Source organism: Budorcas taxicolor, chromosome 1, assembly GCF_023091745.1.
Source record: "Budorcas taxicolor isolate Tak-1 chromosome 1, Takin1.1, whole genome shotgun sequence".
NCBI classification, from domain to species: domain Eukaryota; kingdom Metazoa; phylum Chordata; class Mammalia; order Artiodactyla; family Bovidae; genus Budorcas; species Budorcas taxicolor.
This window is the reverse complement of record NC_068910.1, coordinates 146,310,089-146,335,319: the sequence shown is the minus strand read 5'-3', so window position 1 is coordinate 146,335,319 and position 25,231 is coordinate 146,310,089. Positions and strand designations below refer to the sequence as shown.

Here is a 25,231-nt window from a genome sequence, read left to right as displayed (position 1 = left end):
CTGCAGACGCAGTAAAGCAACAAGTAGCCTGAAAAATGTAGAATAATATGAAAGTCATCAAATATTTATCAGAAGTCCTGTAATCTAAAATCTGTTATTCCATATGATAGTAATAACTCTACCTTCAGAAAAATTTGAAAGTTCAGAGAAAGGAAGCAAAGATTCTGAGATTGAGTTAGCCCCTCCTCATTTTTGGCATGATATTGCTCACCAACTCTTTTCACAGCCATTTAGACCTATATCTTTTTTAAGGGTATCAGTTATTACAATATAAAACCTCATAAAATGCAGACATATTTGTGAGTTATATATTGATCAACCAGCTTAGAATTATGTTTTTCTGATAGACTCTTTTGCAATCAATGAAAGTAACATTTACTGGTTTTCTTATTTACGAAAATAATACTCATTATAAAGTGACTTCCCCCATGATTCAACAAGTAAAAATTCTGCCTGCAATGCAGGAGACACAGGAGATGCAGGTTGGATCCCTGGATCAGGAAGATCCCTTGGAGAAGGTAATGGCAACCCACTCCGGTATTCTTGCCTGGGAAATCCCATGGACAGAAGGAGCCTAGCTGGCTACAGTCTATGGAGTTGCAAAGAATCGGACCACAACTGAGCAACTGTCAGGGAATGTTTAACAGGAGGATTCCTACGTGCTGTTTCTCATAAGTCCTTTGTTCCTTATCAAAATGGAATGGCACGCTGCTCCCAGGAACTGAGGTCATTATGTGAGACAGGCTTGAATCTCCTTTAGTAAACATTCTGTTTATGACAAAACTGCTTAGACTCCATCCCCTTTCTTGAGATATGGGTTGTCTCCTGACCTTGTGACCATTATTAATCCCTTGTTCCCTTGGTAACGGTTGCTGTACGTTTGGTTTTCTGATCTTTATCATTGTCGAAAAAAACTTCTTGTAGAACAGCCTATATACACTCACAGAAAGATCATTAAAGCACCTTTGCTCCATCAGAGCTTGGGTCCCCGTGTCTGTCTTTCTTTCTCTCTCTCTGGCTAATTCTCTGGAGCGTAGAAATCTGTTGTGCTCACTCTCCTGCCTGGGCTTCTAAGACTCTCTCGAGAAGGCGCCCTGTGCCTTCACCTCCTCAAGAGGGCGCCTAGTGCCTTCGTGAGCAATGCAAGCCCTGTGTCAAGGGCTTTATTGGTTCTCTGCGTGAAAAAGGGAATATCAGCCTCTTTCTCTTTTTCACTTTCTTATCGTCGACTCCAGACCACCAGGTTCCGGTCCATTAAAGGACCCCAACAAGTGGTGTCCAGAACAAGGACTCTGGTATACGTGGCATTTCGGATGGAGTGACTCCAGGCTTATTGAGGTCAGGCCCTGTTGAGGTCGGTAAGTACTAGACATGGGTCAAATGGCTGGAAAGCCCCATCATTTCTCTACTTTACTTCACCATTTGTTTAAAGTTCAGGGACTTCTGGTTTCACGCCAATGAATAGAGGCTTGCCTTCAAACAGTAGTCGAACATAATCCCTGGTTCCCTGATGAAGGCAGTTTTGATTTAGAAATTTGGCAATGGGTCAAAGAAAATGTTTAATGAGCCACCAAGCAGGGAAAAAAATATTCCAATTGATTTCTGGTTCCTATGGGCTCTCATTAAAGCTGTAATTCTGCCATTTCAAGGTAAATTTTACCCCTCACGATATTTGACAACAGACAGAACACTCACTGCTTGAATATGAATTAGATGATGAAACTTTACAAAAGGCCCAATTAGAACAACACAAAATATTTCAAAATTTTCCTACTAGTCCTGCCCCAGCTACTCCAAATGCTCATCCTCTGCCAGCAGGCATGAATCCAGAAGTCTCTACTTTGTTAGAACCTAATGATGCTAATAATGACTCTTCTAAGATGTTTTTTGACACCCAAACTGGCAATGCTCTTCTGGACAATAATGATAAATCCTTGGCACAGACTCATATTTGCAGAAAATCAGCACTTACTCTCTCTTCTCTGCAAAGAGGCTCTCTAAATTAATGGCTTTGCAGTCACAAATTTCTGATGCCAATGGTTTCTGTGTGTTTCTAGTTTTAAGAAATCCTGATGCTCAAGGGCACAAAATACCTCAATATGACAATATTAATCTTTTTTACATGCAACAAATGAAAAAGGCTATAACTATGTATGGCCCACATTCGCCTTTTACTAAAGAACTTCCAAATGTTGTAGCATCTTCTATTGGAAACTTTATTCTCTATGATTGGCGAATTTTAATAAAAGCTCTCCTTAAAGCAGGAGAATATCTTCAATGGACAATGTGATTTCATGATATAGCCAGAGATCATGCTAACAAGAATACTCGAGCTGGCACTCCCCAAAACCAAATTATTTTTGAAATGCTAACTGGCACCAGACAATTTGATACCATAGAAGCTCAAACACAATGCTGTCCCTTATTGCATGAACAATTAAAAACAGTAGCCCTAAAAAAAAAAAAAAAAAAAACAGTAGCCCTTAAAGCTTGGGATTGAATTACTCCTCAAGGAGAGCCTACAGGTAGCTACACTAAAATATTACAAGGACCAGTGAAAATTTTGCTGATTTTTTAGCTAGATTAGAAACTGCTATTTCCCGTACTGTAATCGGAAAAAAAAAACTAAGAAACAGCTAGAGAAATTACTTGCTTATGAGAATGCAAATCAGGAATATCAAAGAGCTATTGCTCCAATTCATGAGACTGGCACTATTATTGATTATTTGGAGGGTTGTCACAATCTAGGATCAGAAACTCAAAAGATGCAAATGCTAGCTGAGACAATGGCTGCTATCTTTAGAAAGAGAAATGAAGGATGCTTTGCATGAGGAGATAAAAACTATTTAAAAGGGACTGCCCTAAGAAGACTAATAAAAAAAACCCTCCAAGAATCTGCCCTTGTTGCCATAGAGGAATGCATAGGGCTAAGGATAATAAATCTAAATTTGACATTGAAGGAAAACCTATTCCAGGAAACTCCAAAAAGGGGACCTCCCAGGTCCCGTACAACAAAAACCAGGGGCAAATTCTATCTTTTCCCTCAAACCCTCAACATCCGGCAGTACTGCCATCAATCTACCAGCCCTAAATGATTTTTTCCTTTACCCTCAAGCAGGTCCTTCTAGAGTATCTACCGGTCTTTTTGGACCTCTGCCCTCACAAACCTTCGGTCTTTTACTTGGCCAATCTAGTTTGACTTCTAAAGGAATTACTGTTCATCCTGGAATAATTCATTCAGATTATAAAGGAGAGATTCAAATTATGATGTCATCTCAGATTCTATGGTAAACTCAGATATACCTTCTACATTTTTCCTAAGGGCCACTGCTCATTTAACAAACAAAGCAATTACTAAAATAACTTGGAAGAATGACGAGCCTATTTGGACAGAGAAATGGCCCCTTACGAAAGATAAATTACAGGCTACTTTAAGAACTTAGAGACACACAATTAGAATTAAAACATATTGAGGAATCCAACTTATATGCAGAGTACATCATCAGGAACGCTGGGCTGGAAGAAGCACAAGCTGGAATCAAGATTGCCGGGAGAAATCTCAATAACCTCAGATATGCAGATGACACCACTCTTACGGCAGAAAGTGAAGAGGAACCAAAAAGCCTCTTGATGAAAGTGAATAGGAGAGTGAAAAAGTTGGCTTAAAGCTCAACATTCAGAAAACGAAGATCATGGCATCCGGTCCCATCACTTCATGGGAAATAGATGGGGAAACAGTGGAAACAGTGTCAGACTTTATTTTTTTGGGCTCCAAAATCACTGCAGATGGTGATTGCAGCTATGAAATTAAAAGAGGCTTACTCCTTGGAAGGAAAGTTATGACCAACCTAGACAGCATATTCAAAAGCAGAGACATTACTTTGACAACAAAGATCTGTTTAGTCAAGGCTATGGTTTTTCCAGTAGTCATGTATGGATGGGAGAGTTGGACTGTGAAGAAAGCTGAGCACCGAAGAATTGATGCTTTTGAACTGTGGTGTTGGAGAAGACTCTTGAGAGTCCCTTGAACTGCAAGGAAATCCAACCAGTCCATTCTAAAAGAGAGTCCTGGGTGTTCTTTGGAAGGACTGATGCTGAAGCTGAAACTCCAATATTTTGGCCACCTCATGCAAAGAGTTGACTCATTGGAAAAGACTCTGATGCTGGGAGGGATTGGGGGCAGGAGGAGAAGGGGAAGACAGAGGATGAGATGGCTGGATGGCATCACGGACTCGATGGACATGAGTCTGAGTGAACTCCGGGAGTTGGTGATGGACAGGGAGGCCTGGCGTGCTGCGATTCATGGGGTTGCAAAGAGTCGGACACGACTGAGTTCAACTGACTGAACTGACTGACTGAGGAATCTTACTCTCCTTAGAACTCTCTTATTTTTGTTGTAAAAAAGAAATCTAACAAATGGCGTCTCTTAACAGACCTTAGAAAAGTTAATGCATCTATGAAACCTATGGGTGCATTACAACCAGGGATCCCATCACCTATTACTATTCCTCAAAGTTGGCACATTATTATTATTGATTTACAAGATTGCTTTTTATATATACTTTTACACCCTTTAGATTGGGAGAGATTCACTTTCTCTCTCCCTTATCCTAATAATATCAGGCCTCATAAAAGATTTCAATGGACTATGTTACCTCAAGATATGCTTAACAGTCCCACTATTTGTCAAAATTTTGTAGCCAAGGCTTTACATCCAATGTAACAGCAATTCCCTCATGCATATATCATTAATAGTATACTGTAACTACAAAAAGGAGAAATGATATTTTTGACACTGAATGGCCATGATATTCTTTAGACTCCAGAGAAAACTGATTAAAATAAAATCTTTTTTGAAATTGCAAAACTGGTTCTTCTTACACATGCAGTTAGGGAAAGGTTAACTTGTTAAAATACTTTTTTGGAGCTCCAGTTCTGCCTGGGAAACAAAAACAGGCCTAAGAAAAAACCTAAAGTTAACTCTTATCATGTTCTTGGGATACACAGCCCACTCTATCTAGGACTCCAGCCATAAACAAGTTGGTGGAACTAAAAAAAAAAAAATTTTTTTAATTTCAAGCAAAAAACTATGCCTATCTATCTAAAATTATATATGTCTCAATATATGTCTTTGTTTTTGGATAATATGAGGTTAATAAGGTCTATTTAAATTCAACTTCACATGAACTGAAAATTATTCAATATTAAATATAATGTTTATTTAAATATAAATATAATTTAAATATATAATTTAAATGTAATTTTTGCTAATCTAATTAAGACATGTCTTAAGTCATCAACATTATGTAATGCTTTTATTATGCCTAATCATGGCATCTGGTCCCATCACTTCATGGGAAATAGATGGGAAAACAGTGGAAACAGTGTCAGACTTCATTTTTCTGGGCTCCAAAATCACTGCAGATGGTGACTGCAGCCATGAGATTAAAAGATGCTTCCTCCTTGGAAGGAAAGTAATGACTAACCTAGATAGCATATTCAAAAGCAGAGACATTACTTTGCCAACAAAGGTCCGTCTAGTCAAGGCTATGGTTTTTCCAGTGGTCATGTATGGATGTGAGAGTTGGACTGTGAAGAAAGCTGAGCACTGAAGAATTAATGCTTGTGAACTGTGGTGTTGGAGAAGACTCTTGAGAGTCCCTTGGACTGCAAGGAGATCCAACCAGTCCCTTCTGAAGGAGATCAGCCCTGGGATTTCTGTGGAGGGAATGATGCTGAAGCTGAAACTCCAGTACTTTGGCCACCTCATGTGAAGAGTTGACTCATTGGAAAAGACCCTGATGCTGGGAGGGATTGGGGGCAGGAGGAGAAGGGGACGACAGAGGATGAGATGGCTGGATGGCATCACGGACTCGATGGACGTGAGTCTGAGTGAACTCCAGGAGTTGGTGATGGACAGGGAGGCCTGGCGTGTTGCAATTCACGGGGTTGCAAAGAGTCAGACACGATTGAGCGACTGAACTGAACTGATAATATGATATAATGAATATTTTCACCAATCTATAAAATGCTAATATACAAGACACTTCATAGTTGCTAAAGAAAAGTAAGATATATGCTTTTAATAAAAGATATAAGAAATGGCAAATAAAATGATGAATACAAAAATATAAAAAAGGTTTATGAGAAATGAAAGAAAATTTTATGGCAAATGGATGTAACTCATTGCCCTGAACTTTCTTCCTCTTCCTTCTTACATGTCTCCATCGATACAAATTTTTCTATAGGGGCCACACCTCTCTAAGGTGAAACTACACGACATGTTATAACCCACCTGATAGCTTACTTTACAATAATGAGAACACCTAATTCTATAAAAACAGACAATGGCCCTGCCTATATTTATAAACAATTCAAACAATTTTTACATTCATTCTCTATTAAACAGATTACAAACATTCCTTATAATCCACAAATACAAGACATAATTAAACAAACACATTACACAGTAAAACTGCAAATAAAGTATTAAATAAGGGGAAATGCACAAAAACACTTTAATCTTCCTTATCCAGAGCAAACTTTACTAGATTCTAATGCAATATATTCTTTAAGCCTGTAACTATTGTTAATATAGCTTTATTTCTGTTTCCAGTCTGTAAGATTCTTAAAACAAAATAACATCAACTTCAGTACCTATTTCACAATACAAAACAAAAACAACATAAAAAAGGCACCATTTGCCAAATAAGTTATTTGTTTCTAAGAGTATCAAAAGTGCAAAATATTCACCTTCTTTTCAGGTCTGTCTTGTAAGTATAATCATCTTCCTTAACACACTGAACAGAGAGATTCAGCAGCTGCCAGGCTGCGTTTTTTTTCCAGGGACAAGGTCAGGTATTTGGATGTGAGCAGCATTTCATTTATCAAGTTGTTCTGCATCAGCTTTTCAATAATTTCACTTAGGAAAAAATGTTTGAGTGTTTGCTCCCAATCCTTTGCCCCAAATAACACAAACCACTTAAAACATAGTCAGATCCTATTTATTTTTATATCAGGAAAAATGTATGTACTGAATGAGGAGGAAATCAACCCATTAATTCAAAACCACAGCCAAATACCAGTCCCCAAACAGATCTCTAGATGATTTTTTTTTTTTTGGACCGAAATATTTCCTAGGAATGTTTTCATCATTATCGCTTACCTTTCTTTCTATAACTATTGTTAATATAACTTTATTTGTTCTAAATTTTTTAAACTTACCACAAAGAGATATTTTGACCAGAGCAGAAAAACGTTTCGAGACATTGAAGAACACCTCCCTTCCTTTGCCCATTTGGTATCAAGACAGGTTAACTAATCAATGGAAATCTAAGAAACTAATCTTACAGGGAAAAGGGTATGCTTCTATTTCTCCAGATGGATTTAACGAACTCATTTGGCTTCCTCTTTGGAAGATTCAGCCTAAAGGGGCCCCCAACATTCAAACTAGAGACGAAACAACAAAAACCCCAGGAGGAAGAAATACCAGTACAAGCCATAGCAGCTTTTAAAATTTCCAAAAACACCACACTTGATGTCATCGACCTTATGATCTCCCTACTGGGGGACAGATAAAAATCCTTACTAATCGAGCTGAAAATCTGATTTCTCAACAGGGAATGCCTCAGAATCCTTAAAATATTTTTTTTCTTTTTTCGCCATGCTTGCTTTGCTTGCTTTTGCTTCCCTCGCTCAGGCTGACTTGATTGATCACACTTATTGGGCTTATATACCTAACCCCCCTTTTTATTGTAGGTTATAAAATGGACAGAGATAGGACCAATTGTATCCACTAATGACTCAACACATATGCCCCCTCCTTGGAACTTGGAGGGGCCCTCTCATCCTGAGAAAGAAAGAAAACTAATTAACATTTCTCTAGGCTATAAAATCCTTCCTTTATGCATGGGCCCAACAAAATTATATATTAATGTTAGTCGACAAACATGGGCTTTCGTCCTGCCTCCAAAAGAGGACTTTCAGACGCTGCTTGGATTATTTACGGCCCTTTCTTTGTTCGTGAACCATGTTTAGGCTACTGAAACTTTAGGGAAAGAGTTAAGGAAAGAACAAAGAACACTATGCAAAGGGTTTACTAATAAGAACTTTAAATATATTTCTGTTCATTGGGACAAATGTCAGGCCAAGTCAGGAAAATTAATGTTTATGGCTAATCATACAATTGTCGACTGGGGACCCCATGGTATGTGGTTATCTAACTGCTCAGATGATATTAACAGCACGGTGTGTGATTATGTTACTCGAGTAGCATGGAAGGTTACTAATACTACAATGGAGCATTACCATGACAAAGGACTTCTTGGGTGGCTTGACGGTGGAATGGCCCCCCTCGTCCTTGAATCGTCCTTGATAAACAGATTGGGCCTAAACAATGGGACATCTGAAAACTTGGTGTGAACACCAAAGAACTTAGGACTTGGACTGGACATTTCACAGGGACCAATCGTAGTCATAGAAACTATTTCTTTCGTTATAATCAATCATATTTCATACAAGTTTGTGTTCCACTTCCTTTTGTTATAGCTATAGGAAATTTACAATTCAATAATACTTTACATTCTGTAACTTGTATAAATTGTAAATTATATACTTGTCTTAACTCCTCTATTTCCTTGAGAAATGACTCCCTTTTGATTCTTCAATCTCAACATAATCTGTGGTTACCAATAAATCTCCAGCGGCCCTGGGAAGAAGGTCCCATGGCTGGACTTGCTTCCCAGTTACTTAATAAATTGCTCTGGTGATCTAAACAATTCATTTTGGGATTAATAGCTGTTTGCACCAGTGCTGCCATCACTGGCATTACTTTACAAACCTCAACTCAAACACATAATTTTATCCAAAATTGGACTAAAGATGCTCATACTATGTGGGCCACTCAGGTTCAGATAGATGAGGATATTCAAGATGAAATACAGGAACTAAAAACAGCCATCAGATGGTCTGGAGATCAATTAACAGATGTACAAAAACAGGTGATGCTAAAATGTGATTGGAATTCTACTCAATTTTGTGTTACTTCCATTCATTTCAATAATAGTGCCTACAACTGGGAGCAAATCAAATTTCATTAACAAAACATACATGATAATGCCTCTCTGAATGTACAATTATTACAAAAAGAAATTTTTGAAGCCTTTTCTAAAAATCTGTTCTCTTCCACTAATTTGAAAACTTTAGCTGAACAACTAGCTGATCAATTATCTGGGCTAGACCCACGCAGATGGTTTTAAAACATTACTCACAGCATCGGGTCTGGAACTGTAATTTTGGTGATTGTCTTGACAATTATATTTGTCATCTACCATTGCCTTCATGCAAAGATTGTTAAAACTAAACAAACTCTACTGGTCAGAATTCTTTTTACAAATTTTAAATAAATAAGGGGGAATTGTTAGGGAGTGTTTAACAGGAGGATTCCTACGTGCTGTTTCTCATAAGTCCTTTGTTCCTTATCAAAATGGAACAGCACGCTGCTCCCAGGAACTGAGGTCATTATGTGAGACAGGCTTGAATCTCCTTTAGTAAACATTCTCTTTACGACAAAACTGCTCAGTCTCCATCCTCTTTCTTGAGATAGGGATTGTCTCCTGACCTTGTGACCATTATTAATCCCTTGTTCCCTTGGTAACGGTTGCTGTACATTTGGTTTTCTGATCTTTATCATTGTCGAAAGAAATGTCTTGTACAACAGCCTGTATATACTCACAGAAAGATCATTAACGCACCTTTGCTCCGTCAGAGCTTGGGTCCCCATGTCTGTCCTTCTTTCTCTCTCTCTCTCTCTCTGTCTCTCCCTGGCTAGTTCTCTGGAGCATAGAAACCCGTTGTGCTCACTCTCCTGCCCGGGCTTCTAAGACCCTCTCGAGAAGGCGCCCTGTGCCTTCACCCCCTCGAGAGGATGCCTGGTGTCTTTGTGAGCGATGCAAGTCCTGTGTCAAGGGCTTTATTGGTTTTCTGCGTAAACCAGGGAATATCAGCCTCTTTCTTTCTTTCACTTTCTTATCATTGACTCTGGACCACCAGGTTCCAGTCCGTTAAAGGACCCCAACAAGCAACTAAACATATCCATTATAGAAATTTTAAAAAATACACAAGATTATAAAGGACATAAATATTACCCCAAATATCACCACACAGAGATAACAATGTAATATTTTGGTGAAGTCTGTTTTTTCCCGATGCATATATGTAAATTACTTTGTGATCTTAAGTAGCCTCACAGAATGAGTTGGGAGATGAGTTGGACTGAATAGTGTCTACCTGGAACCCATGGATATGATCTTATTTGGAAATAGAGTCTTTGCAGATATAATCAGGTAAAGAAGAGGTCATACCGGATTAGGATGGGTCTGTGTAAGATCAGGGAAATACTGAAACAGAGGAGAAAGCCAAAGGAAGACAGAGGCAAAGATAGGAGCGATGCAGCAATAAGCCAAGGAATGCTGAGGATTGCTAGCCACCAGGGACCTAAAGGAGGCAAGGAAGGAGGCTTCCCTAGAGCCTTTGGAGAAAGAATGGCCTTGCAGGGCTTCCCTGTTGGCTAAGTGGTAAAGAATCTGCCTTCCAGTGCAGGAGACATGGGTTCTCCCAAATGACACAGAGCAACTAAGCCTGGGTGCCACAACTATTGAGCCTGTGCTCCAGAGCCCCAGAGCTAGAACTACTGAAGCGCATGTGCCCTAGAGCCCGTTCTCTACAAGAGAAGCCACCGCAGTAAGCCTGCGTACTGCACCTAGAAAGTAGCCTCCTCTAACCACAGCTAGAGAAAAGCCCAGGCAGCAGTGAAGACCTAGCACAGCCAAAAATAGATAATTAAGGCTGTATATTGTCACCCTGCTTATTTAACTTCTACACAGAGTACATCAAGTGAAATGCCAGGCTGGATGAAGCACAAGCTAGAATCCAGATTGGCAGGAGAAATACTAATAACCTCAGATACGCAGATGATACCACACTAATGGCAGAAAGCAAAGAGGAACTAAACAGCCTCTTGATGAAGGTGAAAGAAAAAGAGTGAAAAGCTGGCTTAAAACTCAACATTCAGAAAACTAAGATCATGGCATCTGGTCCCATCACTTCATGGCAAATAGATGGGGGAAAAATAGAAACAGTGACAGACTTTATTTTCTTGGGCTCCAAAATCACTGCAGACAGTGACTGCAGCCATGAAATGGCTTGCTCCTTGGAACTGAAGATGCTTGTGCCTTGGGAGAAAAGTTATGACAAACCTAGACAGTGTATTAAAAAGCAGAAACATCACTTTGCTGACAAAGGTCTACATAGTCAAAGCCATGGTTTTTCCAGTAGTCATGCACAGAGGTGAGAGTAGGACCATAAGGAAAGCTGAGCACCGAAGAATTGATGTTTTCAGACTGTGGTGCTGGAGAAGACTCTTGAGAGCCCCTTGGACAGCAAGGAGATCAAACCAGTCAATCGTAAAGGAAATCAATGCTGAATATTCATTGGAAGGACTGATGCTGAAACTGACGCTCCAGTACTATACTCTGGTCAACTGATGCAAAGAGCTGACTCACTGGAAAAGACTTTGATGCTGGGAAAGATTGAGTATAGGAGGAGAAGGGGATGACAGAGGATGAGATGATTGCATGGCATCACCTACACAATGGACATGAATTTGAGCAAACTCTGGGACACGGTGAAGGACTGGGAAGCTTGGCATGCTGCAGTCCATGGTGTTGCGAAGAGTCAGACATGACTTAGCCACTCAACAACAACAACAACAACAAAAGAATGGCCTTGCAAATATCTTGATTTTGAACTTTAAGCCTTGGAATGCTGAGAGAATAAATTTCTGTCACGGTAAGTCACTAGTTTGTGCTCATTTGTTACAGAAGCCCCAGGAAACTAATTTAGAAAGTGTTCCCTCTTATTTTTATCCTCTGTTTGTGTAAAATTAGAATAATATTTCTCTTGACTTTTCAATTAGAGATTACCAATGAAGTCATTTGGGACTTGACTTTACCGTGTGAAATTTTGCACTACTGATTCAATTTCTTTAATGGTTTTCTATTTCTCCTTGAGTCAATTTTGTAAACTCTATTTTTCTACTTGTTCATATTATCTTCTTTAATGGCTAGAGCATCTGTAGTGCTATCCCTTTTGTCATTCTTTATACGTAGTGTTTGTACCTTCTCTCTTTTTCTCAAGTCTCTCTGAAGCTTTATCAATTTTATTGTTATTACTAATCAAAGAACCTTTGACATTATTGTTCTCATAATTCACATTTGTTTTCTATTTTAGTAATTTCCCCTCCATCATTTCCCTCCTTCTACTTCATTGGATCTGTTTTATTGCTTGTTTTGTCAGTCCCCTGATAGAGACACTTAACACAATATGTTTCAGTCTTTTCTTTTTTTTCTGACTTATACCTTTAAGGCTATACATTTCCTGCTAAACTGTGCTTTGGCTTATGCCTCAAGTTTTATGTTTTTATTATTATTTATGTCAAAATGTATTCTAAATTGCATCATGATATCTGCTTTGACTAAAAGGTTATTAAGAAATGAATTTATTTTCCAAACACATGAGAATCTTTAGTTATATTTTTGCTATTGATTTCTAGCTTGATCGTATTGTCAGAGAACACAGTCTAAATGAAATTTACTGAGATAAGCTTTCATGGTCCAGTACCTGATCAATTTTTGTAAATGTGGCAGATTGGAGCATATATATTTTCCAGTTGTTGGGTACATTGTTCTACCTAAGTCCATTAAGTCAAGCCTGATAATCCCAATGCTTTTCTAGGACAGTTATTTTTTCTGCTTCTGAACTTTCCTACATTCTCTCCTACCTCCTCTTTTCTACAAGAAATATCAGTTCTGATTTTTCATAATTCTGACCTTTCATTCCATGCCTCAAAGTCACCATCTTGGACTCCCAACCTTAAGTTTTCAAACAGCTGAATCAGCTATTTAATAGCTAGTAGAAGTGAGAGTTGGACTGTGAAGAAGGCTGAGCGCAGAAGAATTGATGCTTTTGAACTGTGGTGTTGGAGAAGACTCTTGAGAGTCCCTTGGACTGCAAGGAGATCCAACCAGTCCATTCTGAAGGAGATCAACCCTGGGATTTCTTTGGAAGGAATGATGCTAAAGCTGAAACTCCAGTACTTTGGCCACCTCACGCGAAGAGTTGACTCATTGGAAAAGACTTTGATTCTGGGAGGGATTGGGGGCAGGAGAAGAAGGGTACGACAGAGGATGAGATGGCTGGATGGCATCACTGACTCAATGGATGCGAGTCTGAGTGAACTCCGGGAGTTGGTGATGGACAGGGAGGCCTAGCGTGCTGCGATTCATGGAGTCGCAAAGAGTCGGACACAACTGAGCGACTGAACTGAACTCAACTGAACTGAAAAGTCTGGCACATTTTTAAATCTCTCAGGTTCAGCCTTGTCATCAGTAGATGAAAATTGTAGGATTTACTGAGGATTAATATCACCGACTCAATGGACATGAATTTGAGTAAACTCCAGGAGATAGTGAAGGACAGGTAAGCCTGGTGTGCTGCAATTCATGAGGTCACAAAGAATAGAACACAACTGAGCAACTGAACAACAACTGAGGATTAAAATTTTAAGTATGTAAAAATATTACTATTTCCATTGTTAATTAATAAATAAGTCACACAGTACTGGTACATAGCAGGTAAACTAAATGGTAATTATTAAACTTTAAATATTTCTTGTCACTATTTCAACATCTATTTCTTCTTACACTACTACTGATATACATTAAGCTCCTCTGGTTAAAAAAAGAGGAAGAAGAAGCAAAAAAATTTCTCTGGTTACAGTAAGAATAAATGGGCCTTTATATCCATGCAACTTTTGCCAACAGTGTAATATATTCATTTGGGAAAGAAGAAAATGTGCCACAAATATGAATAAATCATCACTTCAGATACTTTGGCCATATTTTGTCACTATGTTTGCATCTTCACCGGATAATTTTTTTTTCTTTTTCTTTTTTTATTGAAGGATAATTGCTTCACAGAATTTTGTTTTCTGTCAAACCCCAACATGAATCAGACAAAGGTATACATATTCCCTCCATTTTCAACCTCCCTCCAATCAGCATTCCCATCCTAACCCTCTAGGTTGATACAGAGCCACTGTTAGAGTTTTCTGAGACATACAGCAAATTCCTGTTGGCTATTTATTTTACATATGGTAAAGCAAGTTTCCATGTTATTCTTTCCATACACCTCACCCTCTCCTCCTCTCTCCCCACGTCCAAAAGTGTATTCTCTATGTCTGTTTCTCCATTGTTGGCCTGCAAATAAATTCTTCAGCATCATTTTTCTAGATTCCGTACATGTGCATACAGTTCAGTTCAGTCGCTCAGTTGTGTCCAACTCCTTGCAACCCCATGAATCGCAGCATGCCAGGCCTCCCTGTCCATCACCAACTCCCAGAGTTCACTCAAACTCGTGCATCGAGTCGGCGATGCCATCCAGCCATCTCTTCCTCTGTTGTCCCCTTCTCCTCCTGCCCCCAATCCCTCCCAGCATCAGGGTCTTTTCCAATGAGTCAACTCTTCGCATGAGGTGGCCAAAGTACTGGAGTTTCAGCTTTAGCATCATTCCTTCCAAAGAAATCCCAGGGCTGATCTCCTTCAGAATGGACTGGTTGGATCTCCTTGCAGTCCAAGGGACTCTCAAGAGTCTTCTCCAACACCACAGTTCAAAAGCATCAATTCTTCAGCGCTCAGCTTTCTTCACAGTCTAAATCTCACATCCATACATGACCACTGGTAAAACTATAGCCTTGACTAGATGGACCTTTGTTGTCAAAGTAATGTCTCTGCTTTTGAATATGCTGTCTAGGTTGGTCATAACTTTCCTTCCAAGGAGTAAGCATCTTTTAATTTCATGGCTGCAATCACCATCTGCAGTGATTTTTGGAGCCCAAAAAAATAAAGACTGACACTGTTTCCACTGTTTCCCCATCTAATTCGCATGAAGTGATGGGACCAGAGGCCATGATCTTAGTTTTCTGAATGTTGAGCTTTAAGCCAACTTTTTCGCTCTCCTCTTTCACTTTCATCAAGAGGCTTTTTGGTTCCTCTTCACTTTCTGCCATAAGGGTGGTGTCATCTGCATATCTGAGGTTATTGATACTTCTCCCAGCAATCTTGATTCCAGCTTGTGCTTCTTCCAGCCCAGCGTTTCTCATGATGTACTCTGCATAGACGTTAAATAAGCAGGGTGACAATATACAGCCTTGACATACTCCTTTTCCTATTTGGAACCAGTCTGTCGTTCCATGTCCAGTTCTAACTGTTGCTTCCTGACCTGCATATAGGTTTCTTAAGAGGCAGGTCAGGTGGTCTGGTTTTCCCATCTCTTTCAGAATTTTCCACAGTTTATTGTGATCCACACAGTCAAAGGCTTTGGCATAGTCAATAAAGCAGAAATAGATGTTTTTCTAGAACTCTCTTGCTTTTTCCATGATCCAGCGGATGTTGGCAATTTGATCTCTGCTTCCTCTGCCTTTTCGAAAACTAGCTTGAACATCTGGAAGTTCACAGTTCACGTATTGCTGAAGCCTGGCTTGGAGAATTTTGAGCATTACTTTACTAGCATGGGAGATGAGTGCAATTGTGCAGTAGTTTGAACATTCTTTGGCATTGCCCTTCTTTGGGATTGGAATGAAAACTGACCTTTTCCAGTCCCGTGGCCACTGCTGAGTTTTCCAAATTTGCTGGCATATTGAGTGCAGCACTTTCACAGCATCATCTTTCAGGATTTGAAACAGCTCAACTGGAATTCCATCACCTCCACTAGCTTTGTTCGTAGTGATGCTTTCTAAGGCCCACTTGGCTTCACATTCCAAGATGTCTGGCTCTAGATTAGTGATCACATCATCCTGATTATTTGAGTCGTGAAGATCTTTTTTGTACAGTTCTTCCGTGTATTCTTGCCACCTCTTCTTAATATCTTCTGCTTCTGTTAGGTCCATACCATTTCTCTCCTTTATCTAGCCCATCTTTGCATGACATGTTCCCTTGGTATCTCTAAGTTTCTTGAAGAGATCTCTAGTCTTTCCCATTCTGTTCTTTTCCTCTATTTCTTTGCATTGATCACTGAAGAAGGCTTTCTTCTCTCTTCTTGCTATTCTTTGGAACTCTGCATTCAGATGCTTATATCTTTCCTTTTCTCCTTTGCTTTTTGCCTCTCGTCTTTTCACAGGAGATTTGTGCTGAGTTTTTGTTTCTTTGTTTGTTTTTCCTTTGATGAGCAAGGCTGAGTGAGGTGGTAATCCTGTACTTCTGTTTTGTTTGTTGTTTAGATGTGGCGTCCTGCACAGGGTGCTACTGGTGGTTGGGTGATGCCAGGTCTTATATTCAAGTGGTTTCCTTTTTGTGAGTTCTCACTATTTGATACTCCCTATTCACTGCAAATGGTGATTGCAGCCATGAAATTAAAAGACACTTACTTCTTGGAAGGAAAGTTATGACCAACCTAGATAGCATATTAAAAAGCAGGGACATTACTTTGACAACAAACGTCCACCTAGTCAAGGCTATGGTTTTTTCAGTGGTCATGTATGGATGTGAGAGTTGGACTGTGAAGAAAGCTGAGTGCCGAAGAATTGATGCTTTTGAAATGTGGTGTTGGGGAAGACTCTTGAGAGTCCCTTGGACTGCAAGGAGATCCAGCCAGTCCTTCCTAAAGCAGATCAGTCCTGGGTCTTCTTTGGAAGGAATGATGCTAAAGCTGAAACTCCAGTACTTTGGCTACCTCATGCGAAAAGTTGACTCATTGGAAAAGACTCTGATGCTGGGAGGGATTGGGGGCAGGAGGAGAAGGGGACGACCGAGGATGAGATGGCTGGATGGCATCACTGACCCAATGGACATGAACTCCAGGAGTTGGTGATGGACAGGGGGGCCTGGCGTGCTGCAATTCATGGGGTCACAAAGAGTCGAACATGAATGAGAGACTGAACTGAACTGAACTGAACTGAGGGTTAGTTCTCTGGTAGTCTAGGGTCTGGGAGTCAGTGCTCCCACTCCAAAGGCTCAGGACTTGATCTCTGTTGAAAATCAGTGGTAATTTCTATATAAATTGTAGGATAAGTGAACTGTATTTCAGTTGAATGCTGATAGTAAAATTTTAAAAATCATCATTTATGGCAAACTTTTTGGTTTGATCCTTGTATTCACCAAGACACTGCAAAGCACACAAAATTAAATTACAGGAGGCCGATGGCCTATTCTAGAAACTTCATCGTCATTTCTCTGTCCTCCATCCCACCCCTTCACAGGATAATTAAGAGTGCATGGTCACTGAGATGGGTGACAGAAAAAAAATGAACTCCATTTCAAGACTGTGTGAAATAAAAGATAACATTTATTGAATATCTTCTTCATCCAGGTACTGCTCTGTTGCTGCTGCTGCTGCTAAGTCGCTTCAGTCGTGTCCAGCTCTGTGCGACCCCATAGATGGCAGCCCATCAGGCTTCCCCGTCCCTCGGATTCTCCAGGCAAGAACACTGGAGTGGGTTGCCATTCCCTTCTCTAGTGCATGAAAGTGAAAGGTGAAAGTGAAGTCGCTCAGTTGTGTCCGACTCTAGCGACCCCATGGACTACAGCCTACCAGGCTCCTCCATCCATGGGATTTTCCAGGCAAGAGTACTGGAGTGGGGTGCCATTGCCTTCTCCTGGTACTGCTCTAGGGGTACTGCTCTAGGGGCTTTCAGATGTGTTATCTCTTTTAACCTCACAAAACTCTGTTAAGGTATACATATTATGGTATCCATTGTATAAACAGAGAAATTGGATTTCAGGAGATTTAAGGAACTTCCCCAACCTCATATAGGGTAGAGACATATGCAGAACAGGTATGTACCAGTAGGTGTATACTGAAGTGATAAGTGAAAGTGAAAGTCGCTCAGTTGTGTTCGATTTTTTGTGACCCCCACGGACTGCATGTATAGTCCATGGAATTCTCCAGGCCAGAATACTGGAGTAGGTAGCCTTTCCCTTCTCCAGGGGATCTTCCCAATCTGGGGATTGAACCCAGGTCTCCTGCATTGCAGGCGGATTCTTGACCAGCTGAGCCACAAAGGAAGCCCAAGAATACTGGAGTGGGTGGCCTATCCCTTCTCCAGCGGATCATTCTGACTGAGGAATCAAATCGGGGTCTCCTGCATTGCAGGCAGCTTCTTAACAACTGAGCTATGAGGGTAGCCCTAGGTGTATCAGTTCAGTTCAGTTCAGTCGCTCAGTCGTGTCTGACTCTTTGAGATCCCATGAACCACAGCACGCCAGGTCCCCCTGCCCATCACCAACTCCCGGAGTCCACCCAAACCCCTGTCCATCGAGTCGGTGATGCCATCCAACCATCTCATCCTCTGTCATCTCCTTCTCCTCCTGCCCTCAATCTTTCCCAGCATCAAGGTCTTTTCCAATGAGTCAGCTCTTCGCATCAGGTGGCCAAAGTATTGGAGTTTCAGCTTCAACATCAGTCCCTCCAATGAACACCCAGGACTGATCTCCTTTAGGATGGACTGGTTGGTGTATACTAGCAGGTATAATAGCTATCAATCCTGGAACTAAATGTCCTCCAAAGGACCAAGCCAATATAAAAGAGATTAAAGTCAGCATCTTCTCTGGGTCTCTCCTGTGACTCTTTGTCTCCTTCTCCATAATGTTTCTTCTTCCTCCCCTGTTCATCACCTATACTATAGGATTGCCCATGGGTACAGGTAATGCAGCACTGGTCTCAGTCTGTGTGAGATGTCAGAGAGAGTGGGAAAGGGTTGGACACATTACCTGCACAGAAGATGCCATCTGCTCCACAAATCACAATGGCTTTAACTGTATCATCTGTTATAGCTTTCTGCAGACTCTCTTTTATTCCACGGGCAACATTTATACTAAAAGGGGAAAAAAAATTACATGTAGCATTAGTCACAATCAAATTTCTACCATCTCAGAGTTTATTTTTTTCTTTTCTAACAATGAAAAATTAAACATATACATGTTGTAGAAAAATCCTAGATACTTATTGTTAAATTTTCACTAATTTAAGAAATAATATGTCTACTGTGAAGTAAGCCCTGAGGTGATTAAACACATAAACTTCAGAAAATAAAAGTGTTTTCCTGCATTTTGCTGTAACTTTGACCACTTAGAATCAACACTATCAATTTTAAAATATTACACACATCTTCTCTGTATAGTGAAAGGAGTTTAAGACATCCTAGGGACAACAGTGTACACAACACAATAGCATACTGAGATGAGTGATATAATAAAGGTACAGAGAAAATGATGTGGACATTCTGAAAGAAAGTGCTTTTGATTTGTCATATTGGCCTAATAAAAGAAAACTGAAATAGTCTAAAAATAACAGTCTAAGTCATGTGGCAGGGGATGCAAGTTACCCGCAAACTAATACTTAACACTTTAAACTAATACTAATACTTTGACTGTTCCCTAAGGTTGCAGATACTAAGTCCATTTCCATTCCATTGGCCAGAACTTAATGCTTTGAGCTGAACTTGCTGCTGTGAAATATAATCTTTACTTTGGGCAGCCATGTATCCAGCTAAAAACCGATTAATCCACTATTATGTTGAGTTTTATGTAACTAGCAGCCAAGCCTAACTAATTTGAAAGGTAATGGCAAGGTCTGGGAAAGGAAGGGCATTTGGTAAATTTTTGTCAAGTTTCAGTAGATGAGGGAGTCATCCCCAGAGGAGATGGTTAAAACCAAGATTGAATGAGTTTGCCAAAGGGGGGAAAAAAAAAAAGAGCTGAGAGTAGATCCTGTAAATATTTAAGAGGCGGGAGAGGCTCAGCTGAATGATTCAGTACCGAGGAGTCCAACGAGACCAAGAGAGGAGAATTTCCAAGAAGCAGAGGATCAGTAAGTGCTAAGGGACGGCAAAGGAGGAGCTCTAGGAAGAGTAGTGAAGAACTGCTTAAAGAAAAAATTATAAAACCAGAGTCCGGTGAATTTTGCCTTAGAATTCTAAGTAATATGGGGGAATTTTACACAGAGCGAAAAAAACTTAAAAAACAACTAAAGCCAGATTGTTCAAACCAGCAACTAACATTGCTAATTGATTACATCCCAATACAAAAGGGTTTTGGTATTAAAAAATAAATAAATTAATTAAAAAACCTCAGGGAATAAAGGAGATACTTGCTCTTGTATATGGTAATTCCCTTTCACCTAGTTACTTTTCACCATTTAACCCAGATGAAATCAAACAAAACCTCTTGCCTTCAGTTGATTTCATTAGAAACCAAATCTGCTAAAGCAAAACGGAATTTGAACCATCCAGAATACTGAGAAGTCCAAAAGTCACATACTGCTTTCTGGGTAAACAATGGCTGCAAAATTAGCCAAAATGAGCCCAATCTGTGCCACTGAGGAGACAAGTCTGGCTTTTCCCATTTCAATCAACCCCTACTCTTTCATTTCTTATCTTCTTGTTAATTTTGCATCATTTGTTGTTGTTTAGTTGCTAAATTGTGTCCAACTCTTCTGCGACCCCATGGACTGTAGCCCAGCAGGTTCCTCTGTCCATGGAATTTTCCAGGCAAGACTACCAGAGTAGGTTGCCATTTTCTTCTCCAGGGGATCTTCCCAACCCAGGGACTGAACCCACGTCTCCTGCATTGGCAGGCAGATTCTGCTACTGAGTCACTCTAGATCCCCTGGAATAGGCAACGGCAACCCACTCCAATATTCTTGCCTGGAAAATCCCATGGACAGAAGAGCCTGGTAGGCTACAGTGCATGGGGTCACAGAATCAGACACAACTAAGCACACACACTCACACACACACACAAACAGCATTTGCTAAGTGTCAGATCTCTAACACATTTAAACCTCACAACGACTTAATGAGATAGGTATTAAAATTTCTCCTGAAAGGGGGAAAGGGGACAGTTTAAATACAAGACACATTTTAAGTAGTTATGGGAAAATATTCCTAGTTGTAGGTAGCAAACTGTGAAACTATTTACCCCACAAGTTTGAGATGGGCACAATTTTCCATTATGAGGAGAGAGAGGCAGAATCCTAATACTTGGGAGCCACCTGGGAAGCTTCTGCCTGCCAATGCAGGGGCTACAGTCCATGGGGCTGCAAATAGTCAGACACAACTCGGTGACTGAGCACACACACAGACACACAATTTTGCAAAAATAAAACAAGAAAAAGAAGAATGAAAATGGCTATTATACATACAGCTTTACTAGATTCTAGCTGAGTGAAAAGGGACCACACCTTCGTAGCAATATCAAAGTCACAGGGGTTAAGAAATTATTTTCTCCCCTTAATATTCTCAGGTATGGAGAAATGGAGTCTAAAGGTAACATTTCATGAGTGATGACCAAAGAACTTAGCCTTCTGTCACTTTAGAAGTCTTTTTTGTGACCATTTTTTAAAACCAGAAGTCATCAAAGTCATGGCTTGTGACCAGCATTTTTCAAAGAAACAGAATGAAAATAGAATACATCAAATAAAAAGAAAAGTTTTGTTTCACTAAACTTTGCTTTCAGTTACATATTTGTATGTGTGTTTGTGTGTTTGTGTCCTAGGTTGCTATGTAAAACATGGATTACTGTGTAGAATATAATTAAAAAATATATAAAAGCCATTGTTTTGGGAGACAAATCTAGTAATTAGGCATCTCCTACATTTATAAAGAGGGTTGGCATTTATCCAAATAGAAAGAAATCTCGCTTAGCTAAAGGAACATAGAAAGATTTGAACTGTTTGGGCCAAAATATATTCAAATAAGAATCTCTCACTTATCTAAGAAGAAATAATTTCCCAAATAAAATTAGAAATAGGAAGGGCGAAAGGAAGGGGAGATGAAAAGCATAAAGCAAAAAGAGAAAAAAAAAAGGGGGACCTTTTAAACTGGATGATCATGCTAGGACACATACCTTCACCTAAGTACAAGTTCAAGAGGAAAGTGCAAAAAAGTGTTTATCGCCAAGTGGAGAAAATCCTGATGCAGCTGCAATGAATCCTGAGCAGCAGGGCCTGTTGGTAGGGGCTTGTAACAGGCCTTTTGCCTAATAAAAATAATGATAGCTGGTGGTGCAGTGGTAAAGAATTCACCTGCCAATGAAAGATAGCAAAAGACGCGGCTGAGTTGGAAAGATCCCCTGAAGTAGGAAATGGCAACCCACTCCAGTATTCTTGCCTGGAATCTCCCATGGACAGAAGAGCCTGGTAATCTGCAGTGCATGGGGTCGAAAAGTCAGACACAACTAAGCACGCACACACACACAACATCTAAGTGTCAGTTTCTAATCGGCAACACATTTAAACCTCACAACTTAATGAGGTAGGTACTAAAATTTCTTCTGCAAGGGGGAAAGGGAACAGGTTAAATACCAGACACATTTTAAGTAGTTATGGGAAAATATTCCTAGTTATAGGTACTAAACTGTGGAACTATTTTCCCCAAAGTTAGAGATGGGCACAGTTATCCATTATGAGAAGAGACTAAGGCAGAGTCCTAATACTTAGTAATTTTAATTGAAATGCAAAGTTCAAAATTGATATGTAATTGTAGTACGCATGTTTTTCTTCATCAAAACTGAAATAACAATATTTTGCTTTATTCCGAGTGGCAAGTAAGTGGACTTATTCTTTGTGTGATTTTATTTCTGAAAATTTTTATATTATTAAACGCAAAATTTTATATTAAACTACAAGTTATAATATTAATGCTAATGATAAAACCAAATCTGATGGCAGGACAAAAATTCAGTTAAAATTAGCATGTCTTCTCATTTCAGTCTCTTTTTGCTCCAGCAGCATGCAGTAAGGATTCTGACCAAAAGTCGTTCTCTTTATGCTTTATATGTTCTCTGTAAATGATCATTTCCCTACTCCCTGTGGATGAGTGGTTTTTTCCCCAGGTTGATCACTATACTTTTTCCAGAGATATAAAAGAACCAGGTGGTGCTAGTGGTGAAAACCTCCCTGCCAATGCAAGAGGCATAAGAGTTCAGTCCCTGGGTGGTAAAGATCCCCTGGAGGAGGGCATGACAACTCACTCCAGTATTCTTGCCTGGAGGATCCCATGGACAGAGGAGCCTAGGGGCACACAGTCCATAGGGGTACACAGATTCATACACGGCTAAAGTGACTTAGCACAAACCTATATATCATTAATTTTCAAAACAGCAGCATTAATCTCACTTTTTAAAGTAATGCTTCTACTAGTTTAACCAGAAAAGTACTCCACGATAAAAGAACATAAACAGCATAGCAGTTTTTCAGGAAATGCTATTTAATAGGCTAATTCTGACATGAGCTTATTCTAACATGGATCTTCACCAAAGCACTAAGACCTTGAAGTTTAGAACAAACCAAGAGATACATCTTTGTGTTTCTGGGCCAGGACATAATTCTCTTTTACTCACTAAATTGGCATTAATAGGGATCTTTATTTTTAACAGTGTGAAGCCACCTTATTTTTGGACTCCCAAAGCTTTTAGTTACACATTGTAAGGGTGGCCTGGACTCCAGGTTGGCAAGAGAGGGATCAAGGTCCAGGCAGCACAGCACTAAGACCTCTGGACTAGAAAGTACATCTGAGAAGTCAAAGTTGCAGGTAAGCAGAAGAGTGCAGCACGAAGTTGGCACAGACAGAGGCACTAAGACCTTTGGACTAGAAAGTACATCTGAGAAGTCAAAGTTGCAAGTAAACAGGAGTTCAGCACGAAGTTGGCACGGACAGGCCGGTTCGGGCGCAGCTCCCCAATTTCTAGCTGTATTCCTCTCAGCCTCGGTTTCTTTATCAGCGAAACAGAGATGAGAGGTCTCTGCAAACAGGTACCGAGCCTACCAATGTAAAGTGAAAGTGAAGTCGCTCAGTCGTGTCCGACTCTTTGCGACCCTATGGACTGTAGCCTATCAGGCTCCTCCTTCCATGGGATTTTCCAGGCAAGAGTGCTGGAGTGGATTGCCATTTCCTTCTCCAGGGGATCTTCCCGACCCAGGAATCGAACCCGAGTCTTCCTCATTGCAGGCAGACGCTTTATCGTCTGGGAAACCACAACGTAAAAGGTCCTGGCATATGCCCTGATTCTATCCGTGTCCGTGTCTTTCTCTGTTTAAACCAGCAGGGGGAAGTCAAAGCCTCCACTTCAGGCAGGCAGGTACGCCCCTGCTCGCCGTCCCCGGACTGATCGCCGAGAGCCCGTTACCTGATCGCATTGACTGGCGGGTTTCGTAGACGGATCAGTGCCAGGCAGTTCTGCAGCCGCATGAACTCAGCCATGTTTGCTCAGTTGCCACTCACCCCTCAGCTGCGAGGCAAGATCACTTTCGCTGGGCGCGTCCTGGGGAGGGGAGGGGCGTCTGCTGGGCCAATGTGAACCCGGCACCGCCTCCCGCCCCGGCACCGCTTCCCGCTCCGGGACGCTCCCGGGCTCTGATGCCCATCCTCCATCTCAGTCTTCCTCCTTCCCTGACCGCAGCCCGGTGCTCAGCATACCCTTGCCGTCTCTTCCTCTTTGCTGGCCCCTGTCCTTCTCCCATCACAAAGTAGGTCAAGGCAGGACGTTGGAAGATGCGTGAAATTGCCAGTAAGTCCAGATTTGCAAACCCCTGGCCCAGAGGGGCTGGCTTCCCTGGACAAGTTCTAGATGCACTACGTTGGTGCAGCTTCATCACAGTCTTCATTATCCTTCTTAACAAAGACAGATATGTGGGATCCTGACAATTATATGATATGACACATACCTGGAACATATAAAACACTTCATGCATTTCATCTAAATGAGTAAGGTACTAATATCAACCAAACATGTACAGAACTGTCATGCAGCAACCTTGTGGAACATACCACTTTCTTGTCTGTCCAATCCTTCCAGTTGTTTTTTTTTTCCCTTCTTCTGGCATTCCTAAGGATTATTTCTAAGATTAATACTTCAACTATGAATCGGGCAACTATTACGTCCTAGGCAGCAGGCCAAAGACTAAAGGTAAATGAGGCTGGGTTCAGACTGGGACAAAGTTTTTGAAGATGCAGTTGGCCTCAGGTGGTCTCCACAGCCCATCAACTGGCCAGAAGGCAGTCTGGAAGTTTCAGAGGAAAAACAAAACAATGGAGTGGTTTTATTCACTGACATTTCACAAATTTTAGCGACGAGGCTGGATGGCATCACTGTCTCGATGAACGTGAATCTGAGTGAACTCC

General features: G+C 40.5%; 1 protein-coding gene across 1 annotated transcript in view; it reads right to left on the bottom strand.

The window, feature by feature from the left end:
- The window catches only part of EHHADH (enoyl-CoA hydratase and 3-hydroxyacyl CoA dehydrogenase), a 66,149-nt gene extending 41,818 nt beyond the window's left edge, over positions 1-24,331 (bottom strand). Inside the window, exons 1-2 of the mRNA XM_052647324.1 lie at positions 24,237-24,331; positions 18,822-18,925 (exon numbers count right to left, since the gene is read on the bottom strand). Coding sequence (XP_052503284.1) covers positions 18,822-18,925; positions 24,237-24,310 — 178 coding nt within the window. The 5' untranslated portion in view covers positions 24,311-24,331. The remainder of the gene's footprint in view (positions 1-18,821; positions 18,926-24,236) is intronic.
- Between the last annotated feature and the right edge of the window lie 900 nt (positions 24,332-25,231).